This window comes from Gobius niger (assembly GCF_951799975.1).
Source record: "Gobius niger genome assembly, chromosome: 1".
Classification (NCBI taxonomy): Eukaryota; Metazoa; Chordata; class Actinopteri; order Gobiiformes; family Gobiidae; genus Gobius; species Gobius niger.
The window spans coordinates 7,608,351-7,629,000 of NC_136852.1; the positions used below are offsets into that span (position 1 = coordinate 7,608,351).

At 42.2% G+C, this 20,650-nt stretch overlaps 1 protein-coding gene across 5 annotated transcripts in view; it reads left to right on the top strand.

Annotated features, from left to right (window-relative positions):
* fndc3a (fibronectin type III domain containing 3A) overlaps positions 1 to 20,650 on the top strand; it is a 102,904-nt gene that overhangs the window by 66,003 nt on the left and 16,251 nt on the right. For 3 of the 5 annotated variants that reach the window (XM_079573340.1, XM_079573343.1, XM_079573341.1), the window contains 7 exons: positions 1,727 to 1,813; positions 8,122 to 8,260; positions 9,522 to 9,793; positions 13,177 to 13,282; positions 14,654 to 14,829; positions 14,921 to 15,034; positions 20,640 to 20,650. The exon at positions 20,640 to 20,650 is cut by the window's right edge and continues 139 nt beyond it. In XM_079573340.1, the coding sequence (XP_079429466.1) occupies positions 1,727 to 1,813; positions 8,122 to 8,260; positions 9,522 to 9,793; positions 13,177 to 13,282; positions 14,654 to 14,829; positions 14,921 to 15,034; positions 20,640 to 20,650 (905 nt within the window). The remainder of the gene's footprint in view (positions 1 to 1,726; positions 1,814 to 8,121; positions 8,261 to 9,521; positions 9,794 to 13,176; positions 13,283 to 14,653; positions 14,830 to 14,920; positions 15,035 to 20,639) is intronic. The other 2 variants (XM_079573342.1, XM_079573344.1) reach the window with 1 other exon arrangement.

The following is a 20,650-nucleotide window of genomic DNA, read 5'->3' on the forward strand; positions in this document are numbered from 1 at the left end:
GATGCATACACTGCTAAGCTTTTGAAAACAGTTTGTGCTTTGTCAACACGCTACAAAGATCGTTGATAGAGAGGGATGTGCAGCAGCCGGACAATTGTGTTGAAAAGTCCAACCAGGGAGTTGAAAACTAGCACTAGCCATCCACCTTATTCCTAACCCCCATGAGCCTTTGTGTGAAGTATGGGAGGGATTTCCTGTATGACCGGGACCGCCGTTTGTTTGCATGTAGACTGTTCACTCTAAGAGCTTTAGAGGCGTAAACTATGTGGGAACACGAGCTGTCAAAGCTGCAACAAAACTACGAGCCGTTATTAGCTGCTCACAATAAACATATGTCTGAAAGGAGTCGAAAGAGTTTTCTGATCCATGGGCGTCTTGGCCAAGTTGTCTCCACTTAAAGGTGCACGATGCAACTTTTGAAGTGAAAGAAAGTGTTTTGACCTTGTAGTGACTCAGTGACTTTATGGGTGCAGCATGGCACCTTTGCTTTCCCTCACAGTTCTTCTATGATGCTCCAGAATCAATTATTTTGGGGTTTCTGGACAGTTTCTGGTAAGAACTGGGGACGATATGGACAAAATTTCCTATCTCGATATTCATGCCGGATATCTCGATATCGATACGATACAATAAAGCATTTTTCAGAAAAATAAAATCATAATACAAGAGTGCAGTTTTATTAATGAAAATCTATATCGTTTATATCTTGCTTTTTCGATTTTTATATTTTGAATTTTCATATCCTGATTAAAAACACGATAACGATATATTTTTCTTTAGCGATATTGATATCTTGAATGTTCATATCTCGATATCGATACAATAACGATATATCTTTCAGCCCTTGTAAGAACCCATAAAAACAGCTGATCCTGGAGTGTGATAAAGTAAAATAATGAACTAGACTCGAGCCACAGCCTGTTTTCTGCCTCTCAGCTTGTGTCCGGTGGGTCAGTCTGAGGTCGACACCGGTTCGCGCTGACGTGAGGGTTGGGGATTTGTGAATGAAGAAAAGTGCGAGTGGCTCATCAGTTTGTTCAATATGAAGTTGTTACGTTTCGCTTTTTACAGCGGGTTAGCGACAGCAGGTTTCTGAGCAGAATAAGCACGTTTTGAATGTCTAACACAGCGCGTCTTTCCTGCGTGCACCTGTCGTCCGCACACGGCTGCAGGGCAGAGACAGGGCAGAGACAGAGCACAGGGATGGGTCGACACTGTGGCTCTCGGACGGGGTAGCGGGGATGAACAGATCCGATGCAGCGAACGCATCCATGAGAGCGGAGAGAGAATCTTTTTTTGGCTCACGGGCCCCACTTTGGGCACCCCTGCTCTAAAGCTTAAAAATTACCATAAAGTTTTGTTTGAAAACCATTTGGTCTTTGATGCTCCACTATGAACATCAAATACAATGAAATCCAACCTAATTTGGGTAAAACTATTGTATTACATTAGAAAACTGTGACGAAAGCTGCAAATAAATGAACAGGCGATAAATCTTGAGCCCGAGAATGTATTTTGTTTGATCATTTATTAAGCGATAAGTCGATATAGTAATTATGGTGACAGCCCTAAGTGCGATGTTTCAAGGGTAAAACAAAGTGTTTCCAAAATAACTCTCGGAAACAAAGTGTCAAAACATGTCTGGGTATTAATTTGTTGCCGTCGTGCTGATCCATCGCTCCCGCGTTGTGCTGTTGTTGCTCATAATCTCCTCTCCATGTCCCAGGGCTACGGATTCCAGCCAAGCTATGACGGCGATGAGCTCTCCTGCACCGTGAGGAATCTCCATCGCAGCACCAAGTACAAGTTTCGGGTAAGTGCGCTCGACACGGGGGGGAGGGGGCAGCCTTCGGGGCCTCAGCGTGTCCATATGACTCACACGATCGTTGGGTAGAAGCTGGGATCTTTTGGCGGAGGCTGTTTGGGCGAATGGCGAAATAAAAGCGCAGGGCTCGGGTGGTCTGTGCGCGTGAGGCCCCGGTGAGAGGCTCCGAGCGCCTGTCAGCATCACCATCTAAAGTGTGAACACATCCTTTTCTTACCGTTTGCCCCGTGGCGCTAAACTTTGTGCATTTGCGTTGCAATTTAAATAAACGGAGCTCAACAGTCCCGCCCACCTCTGCGTTTTGGAAGTAAATTTCCTTTTTATTCTCTGCATCGGTAGTTGCAAATAATAATATATAATCAGAGTTTAAAGGCACGGCAGAGGCTCACCAGCTCTTTGGTGACTACTTTACAAACCTACAGGGCACAATAATCTCCAACTAAATCCACAGAGTCTGGCCTCATAGGTTAGAGCTGCACGATTAAGCTTTATCGAATCGAAACTGAGGTTTTAGCTACTGCGATTACCTGACCTCAAGAGTTGTTTGTTTTTTCCTGCGTTGCCTTGAGTGAAAGACATGTTTGCCAATCAGAATTATAAATAAAAAAACAGCATCGCACACTCAAGTAGCCGATGTCCAATTTTTAATCAGGATGATAACGTTTCTGCATGATCTTGCATCAGATTATTCTTTTTTTCATCTTAGAACCACAGTGTGTGTGCCAATCACACACTGCGGCCAAAGGAACTAAGGCTAAGTGTCTGCAGGAGAATCATCAAAACAAACTCCACATGTGTCTTGCACAAACTATGGGGAATGATCATTTGTTCACGGCGCGGGTTTGGGTGGTGAAATAAAGTAAATCGCACGTAGCATTGTATTAAACAGTGTCAAAATTTAAAATCTTTTCTAGCCTAAGACTAAATATCACAAGTATATTTAGTCTAGGGACCGGACCACCAATTCATTTTCTCTTAGGAGAGGTGTGGTTTATGATCGTCCATAGTCGTTTATTGGGCACTATGAATGTCTATCATATGCGACTACACGTAGCCACAGCCAATCGTATCAGATGGCGTATGATGTATCCGCTGTAAACTTTCGAGCTAAACTATTTAGAACACGGCCTAAAGCTTGATCGAAAAATGGCGTTGCGTCTGCTGCTGTCATGTTGAATCCGTAAATAAACGTTTTTTTCTTTTCGTAAACAAACTACAAGCTTCCGTATGTCGACTAGTGCGTCAGCGTCTTGCCGTCTCCCTCGTTCTGTGATTGGTTCCCAAATCCATGTGAAAATTTTGGTTGCCAGACTGCTGTGATGTTCGAAATGATTCAAGCGCACACAGCAGCTAAATCTTTAAAGCAGGTTTTTGATGTAAATTTGTGGCGGATTTTCAGAAAACAAGATTGGGAGAATGCGTTCATGCCGGTGAATAGGGGAGAAAGAGTGTGAGAGCACCACATCTGTTAGAGAGTGATTTAAACTAAGCATGTTCTTCTGACAGCTCCCGCCTCTTGTAGATTTGTATCTTTTTGCAACATGAAAATGAAATCGCATATAGGTTTTTTGTCAAAATCGTGCCGATCAGGATCAGATCTGTTTGTGTTTTTGAACAGATTACACGTTTAAACTATCACCATTATATATAAAAAATAAAACACAACTAGTAGTAAAATATTGTAATTGTTTCTCATTAATAGAGAAGACTGTGGCTGGTGCTCCTCATAGTCTAAACATGAATACTGAACTGGTTTGTGATTTCCAATGGTGTTTTCTGGGGGAAACACTCTCTTTATTTCAATAATTGAGAGCTAATTTGTGAACTCTACTTATGAATGGGCCTTGCCATTTTAAATGTTGTTTTAGGCAAATATCAGATATCAATATCGGCAAGAAAAAGTAATATCTGACCATCTCTGAAAACAAAGTACTTTGAAACTGTCCCTTTGAGCTGTATACTTTTCTATAATACGCGTCGTCTATTGTTCCTCTCGTTTATCCACAGGAGCAGAACCCTCTTAAGAGCCGGGCTTGGGTTACGTGTTTACACGGATATTAGCAGCTAATATTTGCTTTCTGTCGGGATTATAAAAGCTTAAGAGCATTGTTGATTGAGTAGCTTTGAGATCAGGACAAATCATGGCAGCCCCTCCAGCCTGAGCTTCTCAGACGAGCATATTTATTTCGACGGGCTCCATACGGCTCCATATTCTCTGGGATTGGCGTCTGAAAGAGCCTATAATCTGCTCGCTGACTTTGTAAACCTTTAACCGTGTTACAGGGATGTTCCTTCATATAAAAACATCCCTGGAGCTGGTATTTCACGCATGTTTTGAGTAATCCTGCGCATGTATTTATAGCCTGTCTCCTTTTCTCCCGCTGATTCTTCAAATTGCCTCCACTTATAATTGTTTCTTGTCAAAGACTGACGAGATTAGTTTTTTTTGCATCATTTGTACAGCTTCATTCTCCCTGTTACACTTATTTATTCATGCAGTTGTATTATTTAAGGTTACAGTGGGGTGAAAATAAGGCTTAGTTACCCCTGATGAACATTTCTAATAATGTCAATAATGATGCAAGGGGAAGCAATGAACAAAAATGTGGCCAAAAAAGCAATGAAAAAGTGATTAACAATGCGACAACTTTAACGTGATAACAAAGACAAGGAAGAAACTGGAGGCCTTACACTGGCCCATAGTCTGTAAGGTGAAACACTTTCTATTCTAGTTTCAGTTATTTTTGCCCTTTCTTCCTTACAAAAGTCTTCCAGAGCAGAGTGATTTCCGGGCGCTGCTCTTTGGAGGTTTAGCCACAGATCTTTAATTATGTTTAGGTCAGGAGACAGTAAAGACCAAGGCAAAACCTTCAGACTGCACCTCTGGATGTCGTCTATCGTGGATTTTGAGCCGTGTTTATGATCATTACCCAGTTGTAGAAGCCCTTTGCTTTGTATCTTCCGCTTTTCACAGACAGTGCTACGTTTTTTTAGTTGAAAATCAATCAAATCCATATTTGTTCCACTCATTAAATGTTCCCTGTGCCACTGGTTGCAATACAACTCCAAAGGATGATCAATCCACCCCCAGGGTTAACAGTTGGACAGACGTTCTCCAAAATAACCTTTTCTTAATTTCGGCCAAAAGGTTATGTTTTAAAGGTGCATTATGCAACTTTTGATGTAGAAAAAAAATAATTTAAAAAGTTGATATTAATATGTATGTGACCTAGCCGATGCTTGGCGCCTGTACTTACCATTACAATGGCCTGTGGGACGCTCCTGGATCAATTGTTTTATAGATTTTCACTCCTGATTGAACCGTATCCATGGTAACATGTGCATGGGCGGCACGGTAGCACAGCGGTTTGTGCTTCTGCTTCACAGCTAGAAGGTCCTGGGTTCGATTTCTGTGTGGAGTTTCCATGTTCTCCCTGTATCTGAGTAGGTTTCTTCTGGGTACTCCGGTTTCCCCTACCACTAAAAACACGTACAATAGTTGTGAATCCTCCAGCCAGGTGCTTCTGTCCATCAGCCTAGCTCCACATACTGCTCCCCAGTGGCTTTGAAGGATGTGTCAAATGCAGAGGACAAATTTCCCTACGGGTACAAAAAAAAAGCACCATAGAAGCCACCAGTAAAGTAGTAAGTAAAGGCGCTAAGATAGCTCATATAGTTACTGAAACATAAAAACAACATAAAAAGTTGCATGGTGCACCTTTAACCACTGTTTTTTGTCTCAAAAATGCATGAGGCTAAATGTTCTGCCTATACCTTTGCATCCCACTGTGGCCTGAATGACCAAAGATCAGTTTGGAGGAGAAGGGGAACAGAATTTCATGATAAGAACATCTGTCCAACTGTCACAGGAATATGTCAGCTTTTAGAGATCATTTCATCTTCTGTTTTTAGTTCACTATTCACATTATTGGAAATCTTAAACCTTTGCACCCCTCTGTATATTAACAACAAAAACCAATGCAAAAGTGTTGGGTAGTATTTCCAAAAAGCGTAAAGAGCAACAGCTTGAATTTGCCTTTGTGGACAGCAGGCGCTCTCTTTATTGCGTGTTAGAAAGTGGCATCATATGAAGCTCTGTTTGTACAATGGTGAAGTAAAGGTATTATATTACCCAAATAAACGTCTGCGTGTCCTAATAAGAGACGCCTCGGAGTCTGTGGGGCTGTAATTATCCCGCTGTGCAGACAGGAGGCCCGCTTCTGAACAGGTTTGTTTTACGGGTGGATGCAGACGCCTTGTTTCAACACAATCCGCCGCTGAGACGTTTTGGATCATTATTGGGCTCACAGCAGTTGTCTAGCTTTTATATTAAGAGCCTATATATTAATTTTTTTTTTGCCGGATCCAGCATTTGAGCTTTTGACCGTGTTATGAGATTATATCTGGCTTTATTTTAATTCCCACACGTTTGTTATCCTGAGTCTGTCACTTTCATTTTCATACAGCTATGTTTATTCTTCGTTTATACGCTTTTTCTGATCAAGGGCAAGTGAAGCTATTAAAGAAATACCTGTCCTTATACAAGTTATTAAATGAAAACCAACATGTTCATCATTTCCATACTTGTTTAAAGTGGACAAGTGAGGAAAACAACTTTTTATTATGAATGAGTGGTGCATGCCTTTACAATACTTCAGGATCAATTGTTTTTAGACTTTAGGTTTTCACAGCTGACGGACCCTCTCATCAGAAAACCTATATAAACAATTGATCCTGGAGCGTTGTAGAGGCCACTGTGATGGAAAGTAGAGGCGCCATCCTAACCACCTGTATAGCCATTGGGTCACAAAAAGGTCAATTATTTGCAAATATGATTTTTTTGTTTTTTCTGAATAAAAAGTGAAGAGATATTTCAGGATTTTTGACATAGGGCCTCATTTTCTAGTTATCCAGAGTGTTGAAGAGTTCTGTTGTGCTAGGCTAGTGCAAGGCTAGTGCATTTCTATGGTATCAGCTAGCCTGCATTAAAAACAGTCTGACCCGCCCCACAGAGCACCTGAGGCAAATCCCTTATAACACCAGACTAACCATATAAATGTCTGTGTCGATAGAATCATTTTTGGAATATAACTGACCTTGCATCACATGAATGATCGCATTTTGAGGGACTATTTTCTAGCAGATCACTCCGCCACTGCGTAGCTTATACCACCACGAAGCAGATGCTGCTCAAATATAAGGTCTTTTAAATGCAAAATGGTTAAAATGATTCTATCGACACAGACATTTATATGGTTAGTCTGGCGTTATAAGTGATTTGCCCCAGGTGCACTGTGGAGCGGGTCAGCGCACTAGCCTAGCCCCACGAAACTCTTCAAATATAAGAACTGCATGAATTACAAAAAAAATTATCTCCAGAAATCAGCAACACTCTGGATAATTTTGAAATGAGGCCCTATGTCAAAAATCCTGAAGTATTTTGTAAGCTTTATATATATTATAAACAACACATTATAGCCACGTGGTAAATGAAGCACCAGCGTGTGGAGTGAATGAATAATGACTACAGTACTTTGAGAAACTTGTAACACAGCCTTGTAAAGCACAATACAAGTGCAAAGAGTGAAAATTGTATAAAAGAAGGAAGGAGAGTTCGACCGTAGATCAAGGATCGGCAGGTGTTTGGTGACGGTGTCTGACCTTAAACCTTCACTGGCACAAAAGCGAGAATTTGTGCCAGTGAAGGTTGAGGTGAGCGACCGAGAGGTATTTATAGGAACGAGACCGGAAAGTGTGCACGTGAGGTGTTGCTCCCAAACTTAAGATAACAGACTTATCTTCATTTATCTCTGAGTTCTAAAGGGCGTGATCGACAGGCAGAAAAGCGCATGGTCTGTCCAACATGGCGGCTTACTGTTTCCTAAAATAGACAGGTGAGAAGTTATAAAGTTTGTTCTGAATGATACACAATTTGAGAGTCTTCCACATCTGAATATGTATTTGCGATTGGAGCGATATATAGAGTATTGGGTAATGACTGGCTGCAAGCTGACCCCCAGACGCTCCTGCTTTTGAGCAGAAAGCAGGGGAGGCTGGCTGGTCAGGCTAATGGAAACCAGTGTGGGCTGGTGTTTTGAGTGCAAAAGAGGGAGACGGAAGAGATTACTCATGCCTCTCCATTTGGAAGAGAAGAACCAATGTCACTGATGGTAAATAAAGTTCTCCTGCAGAAGACATAGAGACTCCCACAGCTGCTTATTTCTCCAACTGAACAGGAAAGATACCGACTAATCCCCTGCCCTGATGCAGACAAACTAACCGCTGATCTCCTGCAGGTGGCGGCGTACAACTCCGAGGGCAAGAGTAACCCCAGTCCGGTGCTGGAGCTGATCACCAAGCCAGACTCTCCGGGCTTCCCCTCCAGGCCCAGCATCAGAGGACGAGCGCAGCCCAACAGCTTTAAGATGGCCTGGGGTAAGTGCACGGACGCTGGGATCGGGATCAAATCTGCTCAATATTTGCTCTGACGCTATTGATGACGCATCTGATGACATTCAGAGGAGTTTGTGGTCAGGGGAGCTGGTTTTGAAGAGACACAGAAGAAAACTTAAATAAACATGTACAGCCTGTAGGCCAGGGGTAGGCAATGTCAGGCCCGGGGGCCCTCCACCAGAGAACCTCTGGCCCCTGAATGTTTTTGAGAAATATTATTACACACACAGTTCTAAAAAATGTTGAAAAATATATTATCTATTCCTTTAAAATCCCTTTAAAATGATGCACAGCACTAGGATTTGGAGAAAGTGGTGCTTTACTTTGGAGGCTCGGCCCTAGTCTTTTAATACGGAAGATAATCGGCCTACCACAAACCAAACTTGCCTACCCCTGCTGTAGGCTTGGTGCATGGAAAGTTACATAGCAACATGATGCTAACTTCCTGACTTTGTTTTTATTCATATGAGGACTTGTATATATATTTAAAAAGTAAGTGGAAGAAAACAAGCATCTGTTGGATAAGTAAAGGTGCATTGTGTAACTTTTTATGTGGAAAAACACACATTTTTGTTCAAGTGTATTTGACAGTGACCCAGTGGTGTGAGTTGTTAGCATGGTGCCTTTATTTTCCATTACAGTGACCTCTATGAGGCTCCAGGATCAATTGTTTTTAGAGTTTCTGGTAGGCTTTCACTGCTGACGAACCGTCTCACCAGAAACCTACAAAACGATCCTGGAGCATCATAGAGGCCACTGTGTTGGAAAGTAAAGGCACCATGCTAACCACTTAAACACATGCTAACCACTTATACAGCCATTGGGTCGCACACCGGTCAATTACGCACAGATACCAAGTTTTGTTTTTGCATACAAAATTGCATAATGCACCTTTGTTGTGTTTAAAAACTTTACTCAGGATGTAAATACTTAGGCTACATAAGAAATCACCGGAGCCGACTTTAAATGGTAACTGTTTTAGCCTTGAAGCTAAAGGCTAGCGCTAATTTGACACCTGCCACCATCTGAACTTATTTTTACACATTCATTTTTAAAACACACTTGGTTTGACGTTTAAGTTTTCTTAAGATTTGTTATGTATTTTTTTGTTTTTAATTCACGTTAAAATGTAGACAGGAAGTAGTCGTTTCCCGCCACTGGCCAACAGGAAGTTAGGCAACAACAGTCCATGTACAGTCTTTTGGATAGTCCCCAAAACTCTATGATTTTTTTCTGATTTTAGAGCCTCCAAAGGATAACGGAGGAGCGGAGGTCACGAAGTATGTGGTGGAGCTTTCTGAAGGTCTCAGCGGTGAGTTCATCTCATATTTACGGTTTGATCTGAATGTGAAGTACCCGTTCATTGTGACGCTGTTCAAATGTCGGAAATGTGCAGGCGTGTCGTGGGAGCTGGTGTACAGCGGCCCGGCCACGGAGCACGTGTGCGAGGGTCTGAAGCCCGGCTGTTCGTACCAAAGCAGGGTCTACTGCATGAGCGAGGGGGGGCAGAGTCCGGTGAGTCACACACAGACACCGCATTAGCACCTCACCTTTGCTTCCTGTGTGAACAACCGCCAGGGCTGCATTATGAGAGCCAGGAAAAAAGCCGTATTCAATCACCTTTTGTCACCAACGCCACCTGTGTTTTCATCAAATTGTATCTGATATAAACATACAAACAAAGTGATCTGCTAGAAAATAGTCTCTCAAAATGCAATCATTCATGTGATGCAAGGTCAGTTATATTCCAAAAATATTCTATCGACACAGACATTTATATGGTTAGTCTGGCGCAGTGTTCATTTTGACAACATATTTTATTTTAGTTTTAGTCTTTTAAATAAAATGTAATTTATTTTTAGTCAAGATTGAGTCAAAACATTTTTTTTTTCAATTTTGGTCTAGTTTTAGTCGACTAAAATTGCATGTCAATTTAGTCGACTAAAATTAAGACTAATTATGTCGACTTATGTTTATAATATTCATTGTAATTATATTTAATCGTGGTCCTCGACTTCATGGAGCTGCTTCCAAATGAATAAAGCACAGACCTGTTCATTTGGCAGTGATTTTAAATGATATGAGGCTCTTTCAGACGGTCAATAGAAATTTGGATGATTTTAGTCTCTCCTTTTCATTTTTATTTAGTCATATTTTAGTCGACTAAAATATCTGGACATTTTAGTCATAGATTTAGTCCAATTTTAGTCGGCAAAAATATCACCGACTAAAATTAAGACTAAATATTTTAGTTGACAAAATTGACATAACAGGTGTTATAAGTGATTTGCCTCAGGTGCTCTGTGGAGCGGGTCAGACTGTTTTTAATGCAGGCTAGCTGATACCATAGAAATGCGCTAGCCTTGCACTAGCCTATCGTGACGAAACTCTTCAAATATAAGAACTGCATGAATTACAAAAAAAAAAATATCTCCAGAAATCAGCAACACTCTGGATAACTAGGAAATGAGGCCCTATGTCAAAAATCCTGAAATATCCCTTTAAGAATACTTGGACAGGTTTTCATTGGGATTTTCTAAATATCTAATTCCTGTTGAAATCTAAGTTAATACAGTATCTAAAGAAGTAAGACATTAGTATACAGTATATTCGTTAAATTACTGCCTAAGAAGTCACTCAGAAAAGTCATTTTATTTCCTGTTTTAGTTAATAAGCGCGTAATCTCGCCTCCGTTATATGTTGCAAATTAGTATGCAGTCGTTAAAGGGCCGAGCCTCCCCCCACCGCCTCACTACTGTAATTATGAAGCGGGGCCGCACTAATTCTCATCCGCGCTTAATCTGATGAATTTTACATGAACAATTCCAGATACGGGGGCTCTATTTATGGCCAGTTTTAATAGGAAATTGTCATTCAGTGCGCGGCGCCGGCAGATGACTCCGTGTGTACGCGGCGAGACGAGGCCCGCGCGTCGCCGACCCGCCCCGGCCGAATGCGTCGGAGGATGTTATTCTTAATTAGTGCGGTTCAGACGCCCCTCGTTAATTTCTTGGCGAGTCGTCGGTGCATGGACTTGTAAAAAGACACATGAGTCACGACGGCGGCGGCGGCGGTGGCTCAGACCCGCGCGGTAAAATTAGCCGTGTCTTGTTGTCACACAAATTAAAATTTTGTGCGTCTGTCAGTAAAAAAATCTCTCGTCTGGCTGCATTTTTGAGCTACGTTTGGGAAATTGGACCATTCTAGTTACAGCAGGTTCAGGAAGTTTTCATCCACTTTTATTTATTCTTTTGTTATTAAAGTCTGTTACCTCTTTATGCCACTAAAACTAACAAAAACGACAGTCCTTTATTGTGCCATCAATAACAGTCAGTGATGGTCAAAGTACTTAATTTCATTACTTTAGTAAAACGGCAAAATCCACTCAAGTGTCCAATAAAACTAAGTTCCTCAGTCAAGTGACTTAATTTGCCGAAAGATCCTCTCAGAATGAGAGAATGAGCTCAGACCTGTTCACCACAACTGCCTCAAAAAGTTGTTACTTCGGTTCCGAAGTGCCGTCATGCACGAGCTTGATATAGAAGCTGCAGTTATGTTTACGACCTGAGGTGGCAGTAGTGAGTATAAAACGATCAACTTGCATCTAGTCTCTTTAATCTCTGTTGTGATGCGTGTGTGTTCGCAACACTTACTGCTAAACTGAAGGCTATAGACGCTCCACACCTGTACAGTTACATCCTCCAAAAACACACTATTACTCTTTGTAATGGTTGTCAAAGAACAGCCCAAAACACAAGCCTTAAATCAAACACGCTGCTCGGTGAGTGCTTTAGTTGCCGTGTATGGAAAGCGGAACGGCAACTTACCACTTTACGAGCACATGGCCGACACAGCACTACAATTTAGTTTTGTATTGTGAGTCCAGAGGCACATTTTATTATGAAGCAGCTTTGAAAGCATTGCCAATTTCTCGCTGAGAATATAAACACTCTCTAATGATGAACATTTAGGCAATTTTGTTTCAAAACCAAACCGTGGGTCCTGCACCGTGATCCGAACCGTGAGATGGCTACACCGTTACACCCCTACTAAAAACAGGTGAAAATAGGTGAATCCTATTGGGATACTGATCATCAGCCCGGCACCACATGTGGAGGTGCCCTCGCCCACTGCTCTTTACAGGTTTCCCCAGCGGCATCGAAGCATGGGTCAAATGCAGAGGACACATTTCCCTATGGGGACAATAAAGTATACCTTAACCTTAAGCCATGCTAATCACCCATACACCCCATTGTTTTCACAGAAGATATTGCATAATGCTCCTTTTAAAACGAGCGAACTCTTCTTACTTTGGAGCCTTTATAGAAATGCAGTGGATTAGAACGTATTTAGAGGGTTTTTTTTAATGTAGTGGAGAAAAAGTAATACGTTCTCAACAAAAATACAACACAAGTAAAGTACAGATCGTTAAAGGGGCTAGATGCAAGTTAGTCATTTTATACTCACTACTGCCACCTCAGGTCAGACGTGTAACTGCACCTTCTATATTAAGCTTGCGCATGACGGCACTTCGGACCCGAATTAACACCTTTCTGAGTGACAGTGCAGGATTTTAGAGGCAGTTGTGAACAGGTCTGGGCTCATTCTACACATTAGGACATGGCTGGAACATGTAGGGGGAGGAAAATACTTTTGAAACTCCTTATAGTCCCTTTAAAGCCTCCTGCTCTTCCCTATGGGTCTGACAGTAAGTTCATAATCTAAGGTTTAATGGAGGGGAAGAAAGAAAGGGAAAAATCAACAATAAAATAATGAAATAATCATTTTACATCCTACCACACCCCCCTCACTCTCCACCTGAGCTCTCCTGCCCCTTTATTTGCCGCTGTTGTCGTTGGTTACTGTATTAATCGCCGTTCTTTCTTTCGACTCCGCAGTTATCGGAGACGCTGCAGGTCCAGACCCCCGCCGTCCCCCCGGGGCCCTGCCAGCCCCCTCGGCTGGTGGGCAAGCCCAAAGCCAGGGAAGTGCAGCTGCGCTGGGGTGAGTCATCCTCTGCTGTGTGGGCTGACTCCAGCTCCACTCCATGCACTCATTTGTCTGCTGAACGGGCTCCCGAGCACGAGCCGCGCATTGTTTTGTCGGCGCTGCACAGTCACTCCGCGGAACATTTTGTGCCGTTGTCAAAGTCGGAGAAAACGGAATGATGATTTAGTCAAGAGAATCAATATTTGTAGTTTTCTTTGCTTTTAATATGTTTTAGAATAGTTAAGTGCATGAATGGGCCTGGATTCAGAATTAGGGCGTAAATGGAGGTGGAATGCATTAGACTGAGGTCATTTACCACAAAAACAAACTCCTAATAGTCATCCACAGCCGTCACTCTAAGCCAGGACCCTCCAACTGAAGCAATTGAAGTAAAGCATCACTTTCTTATGCCAGTGTTGTACATCATACACACTGGAAAAATGTCCATCTTAAATTGATAAATTACTTAATGCAATGCTAAGTAATGTGTTTACCTTAATAAATCCTTTTCTTAGTCCCTGTGGGGGGTAATATAAGTGTTTATAGGATGATTGGAGGGTGTTTCATCTCCCCCTGGTGTCTCTGGCTAGAAAACCATGTTTGCAACAACTGCCACCGGACCGGAGCCACCAATACACACTTATCACGAAGAAGAAGCTAACAGGCTAGCGGGCAAAGCTAACTGCGGGCTAGCGTCACTTTAAACAGTATTTACAGCCAAGTTTTAGTGAAAAAAAATCATCTTCATTGTATAATTGGATGTACAATATCCCTCTCTCCCGTCGCCTTTTCTGTCAGCGTAGTATTTACTCTCCAAGACAATTAATAAGTAAAAAAAATCTCAACTTGCTACGGCACCTGCAGTTGCGCTTATGGCCTCTAGGGGCAAAATTCACTTCAATAAAGTTTCTTTTTTATGTTAAATTTGCGTCAGTTTGAGCTAATCTAAGATCAGATAAAAACACCAATGCCAATGGAACAAATAGAAATCCCACTGGAAATCAAACAAATTTACTTTTACTGTAAAAAATATTCATTTTTCTCTGAATTAAGAATAAACTTGTGCTTGTTCCATTGGCAAGAATAGGCTTTTTCTGCTTTAAGGCCAGACCAAATTTACTCAATCTTTAGATTTAATCTCTTAATTCAAGTAGATTTAAGTCATTTCTTAGTATTCTTACAGTATTATTTTAGGATTATGGCCTTAAAGGGGGCTCTGCTAAGTCATTTTAAGGAATTGACAGTATTTTTCACATTTCTAGAGTACTTAAACAGGCATTTGATCTCTGATTTGCCAGAGTTTGATGATGGAGGGCCGGTTTGGACCCCCGGGCCTGACGTTGCCTACCCCTGCTCTAAGCTATTGTGTGTGTGTGTTCTGTGCAGGCCCCCCTCAGGTGGACGGAGGCAGCCCCGTGTCCTGCTACAGCGTGGAACTGAGTGGGCCGGCGTCTGAGGAGAGCAGGGAGGTTTACCAGGGCTCTGAGCTGGACTGCTCTGTGAGCGGCTTACTGCCCGGCAAAACCTACACCTTCAGGCTCAAGGCGGCCAACAAAGCCGGGGTGAGGCGCAGACTAAACCTCCCTCTGCCAGCTTTAATGATGCTGCTGCTGCGTACAGTTGTTTTATTCATCGGACTGTTTTCTCTTCCAGTTCGGGCCTTTCTCTGAGCGCTGTGAGATTACGACTGGCCCCGGGGCCCCTGAACAGTGCAAGGCTCCGCTGACCACCTGCAAGTCTCCCAGCTGTGTGGTCGTGTGTTGGGAGGTGAGCAAAACTAATCATTAGATAAATAATCGATTCTGTTCACACTGTGCTTTCTGAAACTAAGCTTCCTCATGGCACTATGATTATACGTTAGTTGTTAATCATTTATTCCTCAGTCATTGCCCTGATACTTCTTAGTCACAGCTGCCCTGGGGCGTATTGACTGTAGATGGGGCAGCCACTGTTGCATTGGGCTGGGTACTGCTCCACCCTTTCTTTTCCCTGATACCGATACCTGATTGATACTTTTTCGATACCTAAACTCAAATATTTGTCATATAGAACCAGAAAACCGAACAATAATGTTAATTTAATGAATAAAAGACTATTTCTTTTAGCACATTGAGGCCGCGCTGTTTTGGGGATTTAGCTGTTGAGTGCCAACAATCCAGACCATTTTTCATGATATTTGTAGCACCACAGCATATTCTATGTTACTAGCTGAGACCCGGCCTTCGGCCGGGCCTCGCTAGTGTGCACATTTGATAGTCAGAGATTATGAGTTATTACAAAGAAATGTCCAACCCGTCACACAGGTCAGCTGTAGACCAGTGGTTCCCAACCCATTCCAAAAACTATGGCCACTACAAATGTTTAAAATAATTAATGCTAAAAATAATTTCAAACAAACTGCAATTTGAGTGTTTGATGCACCCGTACTCCTTTCTTATAAACTACAACGACAATATGTTCGCTAAAAGGGAATAGAATTCAAGAGACAGTGGAATAAGTATGGATAAATATGAGGGGTTCAGCTCTAACGGGTCGGTTCACGGTGCAGGACCCGTGGGTTGGTGCATCACGGTAGTGTACAATGTAAAAAAAAATAAGTTGGTTTTGAAATGAAATAGCCTAATGATCGTTGTTAGACAGTATTTATAACCTTACAATAAAATAGGCAATGCATTCAAAGCTGCTTTAGAATAAAATGTACCACTGGGCTCACAATACGTGAAAGCAAATGACACACATCGCCCGGTTTCGACGCGCACGCACGCGCACACGCACGCACACCGCCCTGTTTTGATGCACGCGCGCACACATACACGCACCGACGCACACACAAAGGCGCGCACACGCGCACACACACACAGCGCCCTGTTTGGATGCGCGCACACGCACGGCAGTCAGATCTCGCGCACTCGCGTTGTTGTGACGGCGGGTTGTCCTCGGACAGCAGCACCGCGGTCCATATGGACCCGTGGTCAATGGCCGCGGGCGGCGGGACCGCAACGTGGGGCCGGCACCACGCACAAACTCACTACTGTCGGCAGGCTTCCTGATGTTCCCAAACGGTCTCCCATCCCAGTCCTAACCAGGCCCTTCCCTGCTTAGCTTCGGAGGAACGGTCTCCCATCCCAGTTCTAACCAGGCCCGTCCCTGCTTAGCTTCAAAGTCGGTATGGGAAATAAACATGGCGGCGCCCAGGCGGCGGCCATTGAGATAGCGTTTTCTATAATAGATAGCTATGGTCACATGCTATGGCTCTTTTGAAAGGTGAAACTCTAGGCTCCCCGTAAGTGAAAACAGTTTAATTCTATGTGCTACGGTTCCTGAGAAATCCTAAGCTAAACAGAGGCTAGTTTTGATCAAAATCAGTAAAATTCTTCTCTCTCCTTTCTGACTAACTCCTCTCTCCTGTCGGACGGACACTAACGTTATGGGAAGAAGCAAATGCCTAAATATCTCAGTTTCAAGTCAATTTTCAACAACAACATTGTTGTCACGTTTTGAAACACCGCGTGTTATCGATCGTTTTTTATGGCGTGTGCATTTAAACAGCCTGGTTCTCAGATTGAAGACTTTAACAGGATGATTCTCAGCCATCCTTGGATCAATTTTGACCATTTGAAAACTCAGAGAAATGTTAAAATCTCAACTGTTTCGATCTTTCTGTGCAAAGCCGCTCTGCTTCTGCTGTCAAACATGCTCCAGTGAGAGAGAAGTGCCAGGTTTACAGCTGTTCACTACACAAAGTCACACATAAGGTGCCTGCCCCCCCTGCAAAAATCACTGTGTTAAATGTGATCATTTATCTTTTATTTATCAGTTGATGACTAGCAAACTTATAAATCTGATATTATCGTAAGTTTATAATAAGTATGATGTGAAATGTAAAAGCTCAATGCTGCTAAATTATGAGGTTATTGTTGTAAATGTTATTGTTTATCTGCAATGGGATAACATGTTGGTTCATAAACGGGTGCGCCTGAGTACGGAGTTTGGTAACATGTACATTTCTTCTCTTTGTACCTGTACATAAACAGGCACTTGCTCCAACTGTGTAAGTGCCTGGGTATGAAAATCAAAACCCACTAACTCATTGGATGTAAATGAGATGTAAAACTATGAGTGCCTGCAGCTGAACACGTGCGTTTCAGTCATGACTCATGTACATTCTCAGTGCTGTGAATGCCTTTCAGGACTCGTAAATGATAGATGGGTATTTTGTATTGTATTGGCCTTCACTTGAACGTATAATGCTGAAATGATAATGTGAACATGGAGGAGGCACTTATAGGCTTTTGTGCTTCGGCTTCTCCTTTTGAGCTTACATTACGAAGAATATGCAGTAAATTGCTCAAAATTAACTACTATTTGAGCGGAAACACCAGGTAACTTCCTTTAAAGCTGTCCCTCAACCAACAGCATCATAACTTGGTCTCTAAAGATATTTTTTTCCCGTACTTGCTTTTGATGCGTTTTTTTTAAAAATACCAGTAGTACCTAAACTTTATTTTCGATTCCACACTGGTATTGTTTAGCTGTACTAGGGCCGGGCGAGAAGTCAAATTAATAAAATTTGTTCATGCTTTTAAAAACAGACGATTTGGAAAATGGCTAAACCGTAAAATCGAGTCCGTCGCTCCATGTCCCCCCAACGTGCGGCCAATTTATCAGCGTTTCAGTCGCTTTGTAGTGGAGCGGAGAAGCGGAGACTTTCTTACGATCTGCTGCTTCACAAAGGCCAAAGTGTTGTGTTTTAAGTAGGGCCGGGACTTTTTTCGATTAATTAAGATTAATTAATTATGGTTATAATAAGGTTTAGTGCGATTAAGAATATTAATTGAAATTAATCACACTTAACAGTTTACAATTTAGAGGAGTCGTGTAGTGATGTAGTAATCGATGACCAGAGGCAGACGGGTTCTATAGTGGGATGGTTGGGACAATTTTGTGGGTTCTCTAATGATATATGTTCACTCAACATGTTTTTCCACATTGCAATGTTTATTTTTAACCTTGATTTCCAACTCATGAGGATAGTTTTCTTGGCGATGGTTAGCGCTACCAGTAGGATGTTTTTATTTGGTTGTGTGGTACCTAGCTGAGTAAGCTCACCAAGTAAGCAAAGGGAGGGGGACATTGGGATGTGGCAGCCTAGAAGTGAAGAAATGGAAGATGTGACTGTTTTCCAGAATTGTAAAGTGGGTGGGCAAAACCAAAGGGCATGGGTATAGGTGTCTGGTGTATTTTGAGTGCAATTGGTGCAAGTGTCCCATGAAAAAACCCATTCTGAACATTCTATGGCCTGTGCAGTGTGTTCTATGTACAATTTTATAATTGTTAAATTAATCACACTTAACTTTTAACACTTAAGTACATCTTTTTCCTTGCTTAGGCACAAACAACATGTAAAGCCAAAAACAATTCGGCTGTCAAACTTGTTTATTCACACAGTTACGCGCCGACATGAACCTATTTAAAAAGATCATTCTCCAAAAAGTGTTTGAAATGTTCACACAAGCCTCACATCTCCACTTCAGATGTGTCCCAATGCAGGAAAATACAAAGAAGCATCTAAAATATACCTCTGAAAAATAAAGACAACCCCTAAATAAATTATGCTTAAATTCGATTAATTGTGATTAATTAATTACAAAGGCCATATTAACTCGATTAAAAAAATGTTATTGAGTCCCACCACTAGTTTTAAGAGGACGTGGTGGAGTTTTCTTCCGCTAAAACTGAGTTTCTGCTCCTGTGCCTTTCTCTCACTCTGCTCTGAGCGGACCATTTAACTCCGCCCCTTTCCCTTGAGTCTCCATGAAGACGGTTGTCAATCACAGCCGAGGCATGAAGACGATAAAACTAAAACACTTTAGAAAACTCCATGGCTTTTTTAAAGGTTTTACTTTTGAGAGACGAGGAATATCTAAAACCGAAATAACTATTTTTATATAAAGGGTTTTGTTATGTTAATGGGCCTCATTGTAGCTACATTATGAAATATTACTGAGCAGGACTGAGCCGTTTTCTTCATATGGAAGATCAGGAGACTTTTTAAAGTTTATTTATATTTAATTATTTAAAGCCGTACTAAGTAACGTGTTTACCTTAATAAATCCTTTTCGTAGTCCCTGTGGGGGTAATACAAGTGTTTATGGGATGATTGGAGGGTCTTTCATCTCCCCCTGGTGTCTCTGGCCAGAAAACCATGTTTGCAACTTGACTGCCACCGGTCCGGAGAAAGCAATACACACTAATGGAATCACGAAGAAGAAGCTAACATGCTAACGGGCAAAGCTAACTGCGGGCTAACGTCACTTTAAACAGTATTTACAGCAAAGTTTGAGTGAAAAAAAAATATTTCCATTGTATAATTGGATGCACAGTAACCCTCTCTCCCTTCGCCTTTCCTGTCAGCCTCGTATTTACTCTCCAAGACAATAAGTTAAAAAATCGTAACTTGCTACTACACCTGCAGTTGCACTAATGGCCTCTAGGGGGAAGAGTTACTTAGTACTGCTTTAAATAAAATATCGCCCAGCCCTAAACTGTACCCAGCCCTACTCTTGGAAGTGGACTTTTCAGCCACAACCGAACAAACCTGAACACTCACGTTAACCCTCGGTGTCCCTCATGACCTGTATCAAGTGTCCAGCTGAAAGAAGCTGGACTTCAGCCCCTTTTCAACATAGCACGCTTCAACCCAGCCCACTTTAGGACGCCGTACACAACTTGGCCTGGATTTACTCGTCTGCTCTTTCCATTCAAAGCAGTCGTGGGCGCTGCTCCCACAAATGTGCAACATTGGAAAACACAGTGACATGAGTGGAACAACAGAACAGCGATGAAAGTTTTATGATTACACCTTTCACTTAACGAGAACGCTTTGTTTTATTAATAGGTTGAGAGCAGCTTTCAGAATCAGATTGTTGGCACTAGTACAAGTTAACCCCTCATTTTGGTCAAAAAAAAACACTTTGTCTGCGATGGACCACCCTTGTACAATCGTTCATTTGCACAAACAAAATGAAACCAAAAAATGCGCTCCCTGACTCACACAAACACCTGAATGTGCGAGCGTTCCCCGGTGTTCTGCAGTAATTTGTGTGCGCTCGGAGCAGACTTGTGCCCTGCGAGTTCACGGCTGCGTTGGCATTTCACACCGCGTTGGCATAACAAAGAAAATCTCCTGCTCTTTATTAGCTCTGAGAACAAGTCCTGTTTGAGCCTGTACTTGTGCTTCGACAAAGCCGGCGCAACAGCTCCACATAATCTACTAACAAACTAGAAACCCACGATGCTATCAAGGTTACACCGCACCTACTGCAGAGATTTCAGTAAATCCCTCACTGATTCCCTCCTGTCGTTTCTCCAGACGCCCGGATG